A 14,427-nucleotide genomic window follows, 5' to 3' on the forward strand; every position below is an offset into this window, starting at 1 on the left:
AGGGAGTTAATTCGCAAAGTCTTGTCCGGCTTGAAAAATGTGTGTAAATTCCTTTCCCTATACCGATCTTCAGTCTTCAGAAAAGAAGCGATCACCTGCAGGTTAGAAAGTTGAGATTTTTGTAATCACCAAGGAAGCACATGATGCCCTAACCCTGGTTTCCTATAAAAATATAAAATGGACTTTTAGTGGATGGGTTAACAAGGGAAGGATGGTTCATAAATAACTGTTCGTTGTGATACTTGGTTCATTTCTTCTTCTCCGGACCCAGGGGTTCCGTGGCTTCCTTGGTTAGTCCGTTCAGATGCTTGTAGGTGCATGAACTGGGCATTAGAGTGAATGGGTTGGGACCCATTCAGCTCTCTGGAGTGACCTACAGCTCTACAGCCCTACAGCTCTCTGGAGTGACCGAACAGAAGGGAATCATTATTAGGAGAATAACATCCCTGTCTGACTCGGTGGGCTACTTATAGCACTGCACAGGTAGACGGACTGGGTAAGACTCTTCCTGCCGTATTCTGTCCTGAGCAGTGTGGGTAAGCGGATACGGGGGCTCGTTTTGATGCGCTTTCATTTACAAAGCTTTCTTTCAACGTGATGAAAGTTTAATGAAGCCCGGACAGTCCCCTTGGTTCGTTTCGGTGATCAGGTGATCTACTGGACGCCTGGAAGGACACTTCTGGCTTTGGTACAATTAGGGGCCACCCTGTTACTTGCTGAAGGGACACATTTTTGCAAACCCAAATGTTAATGAGTCAGTCCGAGGTGATGTTAAAGCACACCTATCTCTATATTACGAGAAAAAGACTGATTTTACCCATATAAAGCTGTGATTGCTTCTACCCTGTAGAAGCTGTTTCTTCCTCTAAAGAGGGATTATAGAGCCCTCATGGAGAGAGTTACAGTAGAAAATAAATGCAAAAGAGCTTTACAAATGTTAAAGTCCTGTACAGAAGGCAGTGACGCACGGGCCCTCTGGGACTGCCGACGGGAAGTCCAGTAGAGGCAGTTCTTCCGCGAGGTGGGGGAACACCGCCGCAGCCTCGCGGCTGCCGCGTGCACGTGAGAAAGGTGTCGGCTGTGACTTCGGGAATCAGAGCGACCGCCTGGTCCAGGCCCTGAGTTCACAGGTGCAGGGGGCGGCCCAAGAGGCACGGGACGCGCCCAGGGCTGCAGGGGCTGGAACGCAAGGCTCTTGGCTGCATTTCTCATTCGTGCCCCTTCTGTCTGCCGTTGGTGGTCTGTTGCCTTCCACGCTCACCCACGGCGCTGCCCGGCTGACTTCACCTCGTCCCGTCCTGGCCTCAGGGCTCCTCTGCCTCAGTGCACCAGTGACTGTCACCCCAGCCGCTTTGCTCCCCGGCACCCAGGCTCTGGGCTTTCCTCTTCTGAATGTGACTTCTTGTGACACCCCCACATTCTGTTTCTCAGCCTCATGACGTCGCCAGACGCCAGTCTCCCTCTCGGCCCGCCAGCTCCCTGTCGATGTCCTTGACTGCAGCCCCTGGTCACCCACTGTGGTCCCCTTCGGGCACCTTGCTTCCGTACCTTCTGTCTGGCTCTCCTTGACCACTCCCAGCCTTGGCATCTTTCCCAGTGGGTGAGGTCGTGCCCGAGTTTCACTGATTCACTGACCACGGCGGTCCCTCTGCCCCGCCCTGCTCCGCCCTGCACTTTATCCCAGACGATGGCTTATGGTGCCCAGTCGGACTGGAAGGGCCTGCCCTCGCTGGTGTAATAACTCTTGTTCCTTCAGACCTTGTTCAGGTGCCACCAGTTCTAGGAGGCTTCTCCTTGTCCCTCTGGACGCGGGTGGGGGCGCCTCCCTTGTTTGTGCAGGTGCCCGTCACTGGTCAGTCCTGACTACTGCCCGTGTGCGTCCGTCTTCCTCACCACACATGAGCCCCTCGACTCGGGGATGGAGACGTGCCTTTGAATTCTGTGTCCCCAGTGCCTGCACAGGGCCACCAAAGCCATGGAGACATCTGTGGACCTTGACCACTGGGCCTTTCTTATCCTTCCCCCGCCAGGCTGCCCGTGGCCTGTCCACACCCTGGCTCCGCAGAGATTTCTTCCTCCTCTGCTGTCTCACCTCCGTCCTCCTCACGCACTGAAGCCGCTCCAGGGTCTTTCTAAGCACCCGAGCTGGTGGCAGCTGCTCGGTCCTCGGACCCTTCCCCTCCTCTAACTGGGCGCCCCTTTAACAGCGTCTCTGAGTTCTCCTGTGTGGTTTCCTGGCTCCTCGGGCACATCTGATTGTCGACTTGGGACATTTTTATTTTTCCTGGTAAACCTTTTGTGACTTGCTCTCCCTGACTTGCTCTCCCTTTAGTGGATACCTTCTGTGGACTGGTAATATTTGCCAGTGAATTCTCTTCCAAACCCAGATTTCTTCCTTTTCACCTGTGCAAAGGGACTTTTCGAGCTGATGGTTCGAGGTGGCGACCCACGGCCTTTTTTGTGTGCACCTGTCCGCAGGTGTCTTCTTGCTGACAGCCTTCGTGCTAGCGATGTTGATTAGAATGAAAAACTCTCCATCAAACATCTGCTGAGATTTAAAAAAGCCCCCAAATTAGAAACCACCGTCACCAACCAGAAACCTGTTTCTTATTTTAAACTCTCCATTAAAAAGTGTGAGTACGAGAGTTAAGGAGTAAGGGGTGGTTGTTGGCTATTTGGGGTCCATAGTTGCCGTAATGAGGGGCGTAGAAGAAGGGCCATCTGTGAAGTGAGAACAATCGGTAAGACTGTAGTCACTTAACGTAAAGTCTCATCAGCGATGGATGGGCTGGACCAGCGGCAATGAACCAGCCATTTCGGGGGAGTCATAAACTTCTGAAATGATAAGTCGAATTTTGTGTGTGTTTTACATTTTTCTTCAGAGAGGATTTTAACTTTTTAGCAGGTTCTTTTTTTTTAGGATTTTATTTATGTTTTAACAGAGGGAAAGGGAGGGAGAGAAACATCAATGTGTGGTTGCCTCTGATGTGCCCCTCACTGGGGACCTGGCCTGCAACCCAGGCATGTGCCCTGACTGGGAATCGAACTGGCAACTCCTTGATTCGCAGTCTGGCACTCAGTCCACCGAGCCACGCCAGCCAGGGCGTCAGCAGGTTCTGAAAGGGACTCCTTGGCACAGCGTAGAGAACAAAGACTACGGGTCAGACTCTCGGGGCTCCTGGGAGAGAGGACTGCACTCACCACAGACAGAGGAGTGGCGCGTTAAAGCACAGAATACCTTCTTCAAACGCAGTCATTTAAGAAAATCTTTGCCCTTGATTCACTCATCTGAAAGTTTTATAAACATACGTGATTCATTCAGCTTTTTCTAAGATAGTCAATCCAGTTTTAACTGTTGATGTCACTTCCCCTCAGGGAAAAATAAAGCCCTAGCCTGGGGTGGGGGGGTGGGGGGGTGGTGAATCTAAGAGTTATTACTGAAAAAGGGGGACATTTTCTAGGGCAGTGATTTTAAAAAAAAAGAAAACCTCTGATGAATCAACAGGCCAATTACAGTCCTCCTGGGGGCTATTTTTAAAGGTCTGAAAGCATATTGACAGAAATGTAATTTTCAGCGTACAAAGGAGCCCACGTGGGCCCGCTCGGGGTAGAACGGGAAGGGGTGGGCACGGTGAAACGGCCGATTGTGTGCGGGCACGAAGCGCCGGGCGGGTGGTGGGGGCTCGGGGACGGCCCTGCAGCTGAATGAATGAGTCCGCGCAGTAATCCTGCCCGGTGACGCGCCCGGCTGCGGCATCGGGTCGTTGCGCACAGGAACTCTTTTGATGCAACGATCAGACCGCCCTCTCGTTAGCACCGCAAAAACGTGTCGAGATTCCTTCGGGAGGTTATCTTCTGTTTCAGGGGCAGGGGCTTGGGGGGAAACGGGGCCAGCCACCTTCTGGAGGCTGTTCCTGTCGCGGAAAGCGGTGTCACGGGTCCGAGGCAGCCATAAGTTGTGTGGGAGGGAGGGAGCATCCACGGAGTGTGCGGGGCCTGGGGCCCTGGTGGCCCTTCAGAAGTCCCCGGGCTTCGAGAAGAACCCCCGGGGTAGAAAACCCCCCGATGCCTCGGGCGGTAGTACCCGTGTGACCCAGGGATGTTCACGAGCCGCTTTTCTGTGGCATGTGGACTTCCACGTTAATCAAACATGTCGTTTCACGAACGCGACACGCTGCGTTTGAAACGGGATGCGCTGCACAGAGCACCCCCCCCCCACCCCCGCACCCTTTTTCTTCTTAACGAAACCATGCCACCTGTTCCACGGGAGCTCCGAATGAAAACGTAAACCCTATTTTGTTTTGTGTACAGCCAAAGACAATTTTCAAGAATGTCCCTTTCCTGGGAAAGTTGGAGGTAAAGCACGGAGGGGTCCTGGCCGCTCCCGGGAAGACCTGCTCGCTTGATGGCTTTTGCAGTGAGAGGGACCACGGTTGCTATGGAGACGCTGGTTGCCGCGGCCATTGCTGGGCTAGCCTGGTCGCCTGGTAGAGAACGATGCTTTGGTCCCCACGGACTGTGGGCTGTAAGCTGCTTCGTGTGACCCCGTCGCCAGCAGAGCCTGCCGTGTTGTGGTAGGGCGGAGTCCAGGCCGTATCTGTCATTAACGAGCACGTGACCCAGGCCCACCCACTCCGCTTAACGAGACACGGGGTTCTCACCCAGCCGCGGAGAGGGCGCCATGCAGCGTGGCGAACTGAGGGCTGCTGCTGGAAAGTCGCCGCCTTTACCTTGGCCGTTAACGCATCTCTGGCTCTGCGCTTCCCTGCCGCACCGTGGGTTCGCAGTGGGTCAGTGGTCAGCGGTCTCTGGTCCTGAGCATGATTCGTGCATGTCGCCGTGGTCCGAGGGCAGCCTGTCCCCTTTTTCTCCCCACTCCCTGAGTCCTGCTGGCTTGTGCCTCCTCCCAAGGACTGCCCCCACTGGAATGCAGCCCTCCCCCCCGGCTCTCCCTCCCCAGACAGAAAATGGGGCCGGTTCCTTCCTCTGGATGGATGAGGTTCTGTCCTGGCAGTCAGGTGCTGTAGTCTGCAGGGACCCGCCACTGTGTCTGTGCTCCCTGCCACACCTGTCACGGTTTACGTTGGAGGGCTAGAACTGTGCCTCTCCCTCAGGTAAGCGGCCTCAGTCTAGAAATTTCTATAGGTCTGTTCATGCTAATTGATAGGTATTCAATATCAAGTCTCACCTTTTATCTGCTATTTTTTTTCCTTGCTTAACAATTATTGTACCTGCAATTAAGATCATCCCATCGGTCCTTGCTCTGCTATGAATATAAACCTGGGTCATGAGTTTCTTCCGTTTGTAATGAGCCTTGGCCAATATTTCCCCCTTGTTGAGTATCAGATACCCATTAGACTCTGAGCAGTTAGGGACCAGAGCCTGGGTTTCCACGCCCCTTGTTACCACATTGCTCAGCCCTGTGTGTGACACACAACTGCTGCTCAGTTCCTGCTGACAGAACCCACAGGGAGAATGTTCTTCAGCCACAGGGTCCTGGCCCCCAGTGTCAGCACACCGGTCGCCTGTGGGCCGCAGCGGGTCCACAGGTCTGCTTTGGGAGGCATGAATGCTGTTGAAAATTTTTGGATTCACGGTCAAGTTTGGCAATTTTTTTAAGATTTTATTTATTTATTTTTTTTAGAGAGGGAAGGGAGGGAGAAAGAGAGAGAGAAACATCAATGTGCGGTTGCTGGGGGTTATGGCCTGCAACCCAGGCATGTACCCTGACTGGGAATCGAACATGTGATACTTTGGTTCGCAGCCCACGCTCAATCCACTGAGCTACGCCAGCCAGGGCAAGTTTGGCAATTTCTAAAAATTTCCATTAAATTCTAGGCATCTGACTTACATGTCCAGCTCTGAGTCCAGATCCCTGCCCGGGAACAGCAGGCGGGAACTCTGGCCTGCTGGTGTGGGGCACGCTCGCCCCATTTGCGCTGAGTTTGGAACCTGCGGGGCGATGGGAATTCAGAAAGCTTAGTCCCTGAGTTAGGGAAGGAGCGCGTTGCCAAGGTGTCATCACACGAGGATTTACAAACTGTAGTACCGTTTTCTGAGGAATCTGGGGAAATGCTTTTTGTTTGAAATGACATGCTTTCAAAAGGCATGCGGCATGATTTGGAGCTCCTCAGAGAATTTAAATGTCTTTGGAGGCTACTTGACCAGAGGGATAGAGTTTTAGGTCCACAGAAAACATTTTCAGGGGTGGGACCAGCCACAGTTTCATGCCCTTCTCTCCAAAATTTAGTACTGTCTTAGCATAGTGGATTTCAACGAGTGGACCTTGGACCAGTGGCCGGCCGGCATTGCTGGGAAGATTGTTAGAGATGCTGATTCTCAGGCCCTGCCCCACTGAGTCGGAAACTCTGGGGGGGAGCTCAGCCCCCCCAGGTATCTCTGAACCAGCCTGTCAGGAGGATGAACTAGAGCACAAAATGTAATAATAAAATATAATTTAGATGGCGATTTAGTTTATTTTTTACTTCTGAGAAGTTTCAGAAATACTGACCAGTTCCACCCGAGGCCTATGTAAATTCTGAACGCCAAAACTGGGCATGGCCTTGACATTGAGACTTCGCTGATTGTCCAGCTCGGTGACAGAGTTCGGGATTTCTCCCGTCTGCCTCCTTTCTGAGCGAGCTCGGCTCTGGGACGTGCCGTGGGGACCTTGGCCGAGGTGGTGAGCCAGGCCGTGTCTGGTTCCAGGCTTATGTTCCCTCGATAACGAGAGAAACAGCATGCACATTGTATTTCAGCTGCGCCCCGGCCCCCGGCTTGTGAGTCACTCTGCGTCTGGTCAAACAGGACACACCTGGCCCTGGCCCTACTGCCTCGGGCCATGGCGTGCTGCAGCAAGGGGCCGAGAAGTGTTCGCTGGTATTGTCGCTGCTGGTGCTGCCTGGCTGCTGCCGGCCGTGTTGACACAAGGAGCGTCAGAAGGCTGTTTACTCGGGGTGTCCAGGGAAAGCTGAAGTGCGGCGAGGAGGGCAGCTGCAGGTTCTGCTTCGTCGTGAGCCACGCGCTGCCTTGTGGCAGAGCAGGCGCGATAGTCCGGAGAGCTTGCTATTCCTTCTGTTACATCCTCCCCGTTACATAGGTTTTACCAGCTTCTGAATCTACTTGGCTGTAGCGCACAGGGTTGTCATAGTCGCTGAGCTTCTCATGGGAAGCAAAACTATACTCTGAGAGAGCAGGTGGTGCCCTGCAAGCCAGGGTGATGGTGTGAGTTTGCAAGTGGTCTGCTTGGAGGCGTGGTTGGTGGAAGAACCGCAGAGGAGACAGGCAAGAGGCCGCTGTCCAGCTGGGAGGCATGGTGTCTGGGGTTGGGGCAGGATCTGAGAAAGTGTCTGCTGGACTTATTCATAAATGCGAGAATTCCTGTCTGTGGCCTGTGTCTTTCTTTGCCTGCGTGGTCCAGTTCCTCTGTGAATGAGCTCAAAGGATGCCATGGATGTTCCTCTGAAGGTACTTGAGTTGTTGGTGGACGATATTGTTTCTCTTACGGTGCTTTGTTTTGTAATGAGGTTGGTTTATTTTTAATCCTCACCTGAGGATACGTGTATTGATTTTAGGGGGGTAGGGAGGTGGGGGGGGAAGAGAGAGAGAGAGAGAGAGAGAGAGAGAGAGGAGAAACATTGATCTGTTGCCTCTCATACTCATCCTTTCCAGGGATTGAACATGCAACCCAAGTATGTGCCTTGACCAGGAATCAAACCTGTAACCCTGTGGTGTGTGAGATGATGTTCCAACCCACTGAGCTACCCAGCCAGGGCAGGTTTATTGTTGTTGTTTTTCTTTAAAGAGAGGGACGTGTTTCATTAATATTTGAAAGGAGGAAACAGGAATGAGTTTGTGTACATCAGCCCACTCACAGAAAGCATCAGCTAAACAATAGGCAGACGGTCTCTCACGCCTGACGTTTTCCTGTCCGGTACCAGGACGTTGTCTTTGCCCATCGGGGCTGGTGTAGGCCTGGGGCAGGCCGACCCGCGAGCGGGAGGCTGGCTGTGGCAAGGAGGGAACGTAAGACAACCCCCAGGATTTTTCTGCGTTTTCATTCACCTTGAACCAGTGTGTGCTCCTCGGGTAGGGGCTGAGCTCCGTGATCTGACCTAGGAGACAGCGGCTAACCTTCTCGGAGCAGGCCGTTTCGGGTCATTTCTTACCTGTAGTGCTTTGGAGACTCAATGGAGAGAAACACTTGAATTCCAAAAAACAGCGAAGCAAGGTAAATGCCGGGAGTTTTAAAACGGCTCCTAAAAGTCAGATGGAAAACGCTCATGAAAAAAGTCCGTTATCCGGATGTCAGCCCGGTGACTGCAGGCGAAAGCTGCTGAGAGAGGAAGCCTGCAAAGTGCTCATCACAGGAAAAACGATGCTGTGAATACACGTGGTGACTGACGGTTGTTAAGGAAAGTCACTTACGTTTCTACCCTGGGGGCAGCTTCTAACAGGTATTTTAAAGGAGTTAAAATTTCTAGGTAGATTTTTGTGAGGATTTTTATTTTATCTGACGTAATTTCTGAAAGCTTTTGAAGTTGAAGAAATTCTTCTATGAAGTTCTTACTGTCTTAATTTGCATTCTATTTATTGAAAATATTGTATAGGTATACGGTGAAAAGAAAGTTTCTTCCAGAATTCTGCCCTCCAGCTTCCTGGTTTTTGTCCAAGAAGGTCTCTGTGGTCCATATGCTTTAGAATGAGGAAAAATTAGAAACAAGCCAATGCAGAAAGTTCAAAAGCAAACACAGAAAGACCGTGGGTGATGGAAGGCCAGCGGTATGAGCTTGTCCCCTGTGGGGAGTGGATCTGTGAAATAAATTTAATTCCACGTTGTTAAATGATGGCCGTGGTTTGTTGTGAAACTGAAATTCTCAGCGGAAAGGAGCATCCAAACACATCAGCCGAACTTCCAGGTAGAACTTCCAGGTGTCTGCCTCCCTGCTGGTGCTGGAGGGACCAGGAAAGGCCTGCAGCCGGCCCCTGGGAGCCAGACCGCTGCCGCCTCATGGCCAGTGTGACGCCGTCTCAGGGGCCCGGCCGTGGAAGGCAGTCTCTGGGGGCTGGGATTCAGACCCGGGGAGATGCTTAGATCTTAAGAACCTCGAGTCCCTTTCTGTAAATCAGACATAATGTACTGATGGAGAACAGTAAGTGGCAAAGACGCACGGACAAATAATAAAATAAGATAAAAAAAGAACAGTCCAGCAGCCAGTATTTCTGACTGGGAAAGCCAGGAGAGCAGTGTCCGCCCGGTAACAGCGAGTGACTCTGAAGTCGTTAGGTGAGTCCAGGGTACTCACTGGACTGAACTGGATTGAATACAATGTACTTGTGACATTTTCGTTTCATAGGGGCAGTGTAATCAGCCTGTCGGGAAATAAGGGTTTTGGCAGGAAGAACGCTGCTTTGAGGCAAATGCTCATTTTGCAAAGGTCAGCGGCAGAGAGCAGGCTTGTTTTCAAGAAGTGCCCGCCCCGGGTGCGGAGGGTTTGTTTCGAGGCTGTGTTTCCCGTGGCGACACGTGAGCGCCCGCGTGTTGCGGTGGGGCCCGCCTCAGAGTCCCCGTCTGGGCCAGAGAGGTTCTCCTGCTCGGAGGAGGGAGCAGGTGAAGAAAGGCGGATGGCTGGTTGGGCTTTGCTGCGCTTGTGCAGGCCCTCCAAACGCAGCTGCTCTGTGCCTTGTGGTCCACGGGTCAGGTGTTGCAAGCTGCTCTTAGGGTCAGGGCGAACTCAAGATACAGAGGGACATGTGCTGTGCTGTATTGTGAAAACCACTTGCCAAAATACTGTAACTATGGGGATATGGGGAAATCGGGTTTTTTTGGTTGAGTTGCATCAGCATCCTCCTTGTTTTGTGTGTATTTGAGTTTTGATTAATAATTTGATTTCGTCTTAACGGATCTTTTTATTTGTGCCGTTCTTTTCCTGTTTAGCATGCATATGACACACCTTGTTGCTTATTTTGGATATAGCTGACTGCTTGAGCATGTATCCACTGCCTGGCATACAGCAGGTGCTTAATAACTCTTTGAATCCACTAACAATCTATGGCTGCTGCATTGAGATGTTTGCTGATGTAATCCTTTGGCTGGTCCATCTTTTTCCAGTAACCATTTATTTCCAGATATTTAAGAGGGGCTTTTAATAGGACATTTTAGAAAAGAAAATATTAATATGCTGTAGTTACTGTGGGCATTTAAACCTTGTAAAGAGGAAAACGGATGGTGGACCCACAAAAACAAAGTGTATGAAAGGAAATAGCTTTTCTGGGTGTGCACATGGCGTGAAAATGAAAAAGGACTTGACCTACCAGATCAAGAGAACTTCTTCAAAAATGGTTTAAGCGAATGCCGATGCTAATGAATAACTTAATTATTCCCGATGGGTCAGCCTCCTTTCTCGGAGAGAAGGCACATTGGTTTAAATGTCACTTCCTCCATCAAGACTGAGCTGCGGCGGGCTGAGCTGGTGTCCCTCCGCGCCCTCGGTCGCTCACGTGCAAATGCTGAAGACGCCGCGGGGGTTGGCGGTCCCTGCCTGCGCCCCGTCTTTGCGGGTTCGGAGGGGACGCTCGTCTTCTGTGCCGGTCAGCATGGCCTCGGTGGCCGCGCTAACTCTCTCCATTCTCTCTTTCTAGTCGTACAGTTTATCGAGGAAGAAAATAGTGCACTACACCTGTTTCGATCAGCGGAAAAGAGCGAACGCGGCGTTTCTGATAGGTGCTTATGCCGTAAGTACTGGCGCCGGGGCGCGAGGGGCGCGGGGGGCGCGAGGGGCGCGAGGGGCGCGCGCGTGGCCACGCGAGATCCGGGCCGCGTTTTCCGCGGCCTCGGGCGCTGGTGAAGAGTCTCGGCAGCTTCGGGATCAGGACAGATCCGGACTGGAACGTGTAGACCCGGTGCCGAGGGGCTGCCTCCTGTTGGATTGTATTTTCTGTTGCTAATGACAGTCTCGGAACCGTGGTGCGTAGCTTGGAGTCCAGGTTGTACATGTGTTGTCATAAAAAGAATGCCCGGAGGGGATATTTCCAGGGGGGGAAAATATATATATGAAGATTTTGGGAGGGGGGGATAAAAAGAAATCCTAGATTGAATGGGAAGGATGATTGTTGTTATTTTTACCAACCCATTTATTTACGTATGGAGTGTTTGTTGTAGGCAGACCAAACGGAAATCCGGCATATGTTATTGCTTTCCTAATAACTAGACAAGACTTCCCAAAACTAATTTCCATTAGAAATTTTGTTCTCTGTAAGCACTAAAAGGTAGACAGGAGTTCCATGAGAATGTGCTACTGAGTTTGGATGTGGCCAGTTCTAGAATTTTCTGTGTGTGCTGGGATGGGGCAAAATCTTGGAAGAAGCCATCAAGCCTTGAAGCCATCAAGGCTAAAACGCACATACAGCCTATGATAGCTTTTCAGGAAGATGCCGGGTGAAAGGCAGGGGATGGAGGTGTCGTGCCCTCTTGTCCTTGGGGGGGAGGGTCACGGCTGCTGGAGGCGGGCTGCTGAGTGACCTGCCAAGGGTCTCCGTCTGAGACCTCCGCGGGGGGAGGGTCTGGCTCCTGGCCATCCCTCTGCCCCCTCGAACCGCACTGTGTGGGGAAGCTCAGTGGTGGCGTTGGAAAGACTGTGAGCCACTGCAGGTGTGGGCTGGGCACAGTGACCAGGTGATAGCCAGACTGCAGCCCAGACCCTGTTTCTGGGACCGAGGTGCCTGACTCTGCCCCTGACGTGGCTGCTGTGAAGCCTGGAGCCGTTCCCTGTGGTACCTGGTCCCTCACTCTGTCCACAGCACGGTTGTAGGGCACCGGAGTCGTGCCTGTGAGCTAGAAACACACCTTTTCCCTGAAGTGGCGCTGGGGCGGCGGGTCAGCCACGCTGTCTGCCCCAGCTTTATTTGGGTCCCACATCTGTGAAATGAGGGGTTGGCTATGATGACCTCTGTGTTGCCCCCCCTCCCCAATTCGGAGGAGACTGGGATTATTTGCAGCGCCTGCTAGGCTGCTGCTTTGGCTTTAAGAGCAGACCCGCCCGGCAGGCTGTGGGCGGAGGGTCCGGGGAAGCGTGGGCGCTGTGCACAGCCAGCGTCCTTCCTTCTCACTTCCCCTTGCCACTCCTCGGAAACCGGCGGTGACACTGTGTTCAGAATCCGAGAGCCTGGAGCCACCTCCGGGCCCAGGCCTCCCCGACGAGCATGCCCTCCCCTCCCTGTGTGTGTTCCTGACGCTGCGTGGGCACATCTTTTGTCATGAGGGGTGGGCACGTCCTCTGTCCTGAGGGGTGGCCATTGGGAAGGGGCCCTCCTTGGCTCCCTCCTGTCTTCCCTCCTCTTCCTCTCCTCTTCTGTCTTTCCTCTCTCGTCCTGCCTGTTTTCAGCGCCATCCTTCACGTCCACAAAGCACCTCTAGCATTTGAGAGGAAGTTTAGTTATAACAGATGCGCTGAGCTTGGGATAAGATACGTCTTCTAACGCAGAAGCTCGCCCTGCTTGAAAGCAGCCCAGCGCCTGGAGGAGCAGCCCTGGGTGCGGTCACAGTGCTGAGGGCATCTGTCACAGGCTCGCCACGGCCCCGACGCACTCAGTCCAGTCCTTACTCTTGCGTTGGTCCCTTCCCGATAGGTTTTCTTTTTTTTTTTTTTTTAAGATTTTATTTATCTATTCCTAGGGAGGGAAGGGAGGAAGAAAGAGAGAGAGAGAGAAACATCAATGTGCGGTTGCTGGGGGCTGTGGCCTGCAACCCAGGCATGTGCCCTGACTGGGAATCGAACCTGCGACACTTTGGTTCACAGCCCGTGCTCAATCCACTGAGCTACGCCAGCCAGGGCTTAGTTGTATGTTTTGAGCAAGTTGTCTAACTCATCTCAACTCCTGTTTTGTTTGGTTTCACCCTAAAACAGAGATAATGACACCCCACCCACCGGCTGTGGCGAGGCTGAAGGAGAGGTCGTGTTGTGCAGTGTCTGGCTGCCGGCTCTGGGCGGGGAGCTTGGGTGGCCTGTGGCCTCCAAAACGTTTTCTCAGCTGGTGTCTTCCCCTCGGGAACTGAAGGCTGTTCCCCCTGGTTGTCTGCTTGTCTCTCCTCCTTCCCGCCCCTTTTACACTTAAATCCTGTCCTGGCCAGCAGCCTGCGGAGGAGGGTCCGATGGTTGCTCAAGATAGTTCACTGGAAGGTGTGGAGTGTGAGCCCTCCCTCCCCCACCCGGCCTTGCATGTTACTTGCATTTTAAGGGATGATATCTAACCCAAATGAACTCATTTTTGAGATGCGTGCTCAGGCACTCATGAATCCAGTAAATGGTTGTTTAGCTCAGGTGAGCTCTACCCAGCACTGTGGAAAATACAAAGACAGCATTTAATTGGTGATAATCTCATTGTTTTACTCATCATTTATTATTATTAATGAGGTTTATTATTCTTGTGGTTTTATTTATAGGTTTATTAACTTTTTGAATAGTTTGTGTCGTTTAAACTTGTTTCCTGTGTTCGGATCATTAAAAGTTGAACAGTGATGATCAGTTTCTCTGTTTTAAAAAAGGTTTTCTGTGTCTAATTTTACCAATAGATGTAGAGCCCCAGAAATCATACCCATCAGTCCAAGTTTCTGTAAGGAATTAGGAAGTTCATGTACCTTAAACTCTGTTCCTTATTACAATGCCGTATTAAAAACAAGTACTTCCATATACCTGAATACAAAGAGGGTTGATTGGAACTGCTGGTGTGGACCTATGGATCATTCACCCTGAGTGGTCTACCGAATGTGTAGAAAAGTAGAGTCAGAACAGTGTTTTTTAAAAGTGGTTTGTGTGTACGTGTCTGAACCATTGGGAAATGGCAAACCAGGGCAACTAACCCTGAGTTTGTTTTTTTGTTTTCTTTGTTTGGGTCAAGCATATCAGCTTCCTCAATCTCCAACTCGTAACTCACCTGTCAGTGGTCAGTGTCAGACGGCTTGGCATTGGGTAAACAACGGTTGTTCAAAATTACGGGAAAAGGATCAAGTGCGCCCAGAACCCCTGGCGGCGGCTCCGGCAGGTCTCAGGGCAGCTTCTGCCTGTGCGTGGGGAGGGGCGCCTGGCGGGCAGGCCTCCTCCGGTCTCCCGTTCCTTCCTTTTATGGCTTCGTGGGCAAGGAGGCTTTCGTGGTAATGGCCTGCACCTGGGCCGGACGGGCCCTTGTCCTCGTCTGTCTGCTTGTACTTTCGGTGTCTTTGAAACAAGTCAGGCTCCCTAAACTCCTTGAACTAGTTCAGTCCAAACTCTGAGAATCAGGAAATTCTCTTGGTCTTCTGCCGATGGGTAGAGTGGTATTATCTTTCATTCATCATTGGCTAGGAAAACTAGCTGTTTGCTTTTCATTTGTGGAAGGGTTGTTTCTCAGGTTTAACTGAATATATTTTTTCAGGATTTTTTTTTTAATTTT

General features: G+C 51.8%; 1 protein-coding gene across 5 annotated transcripts in view; it reads left to right on the forward strand.

Annotated features, from left to right (window-relative positions):
- Positions 1-14,427, forward strand: part of CDC14A (cell division cycle 14A) — a 100,083-nt gene that overhangs the window by 16,993 nt on the left and 68,663 nt on the right. For all 5 annotated transcript variants that reach the window (XM_036015899.1, XM_036015900.1, XM_028502743.2 and 2 more), the window contains one exon: positions 10,642-10,734. In XM_036015899.1, coding sequence (XP_035871792.1) covers positions 10,642-10,734 — 93 coding nt within the window. Of the gene's footprint in view, positions 1-10,641; positions 10,735-14,427 lie in introns of those variants that run through there.

This window comes from Phyllostomus discolor, chromosome 14, assembly GCF_004126475.2.
Source record: "Phyllostomus discolor isolate MPI-MPIP mPhyDis1 chromosome 14, mPhyDis1.pri.v3, whole genome shotgun sequence".
Taxonomy (NCBI): Eukaryota; Metazoa; Chordata; class Mammalia; order Chiroptera; family Phyllostomidae; genus Phyllostomus; species Phyllostomus discolor.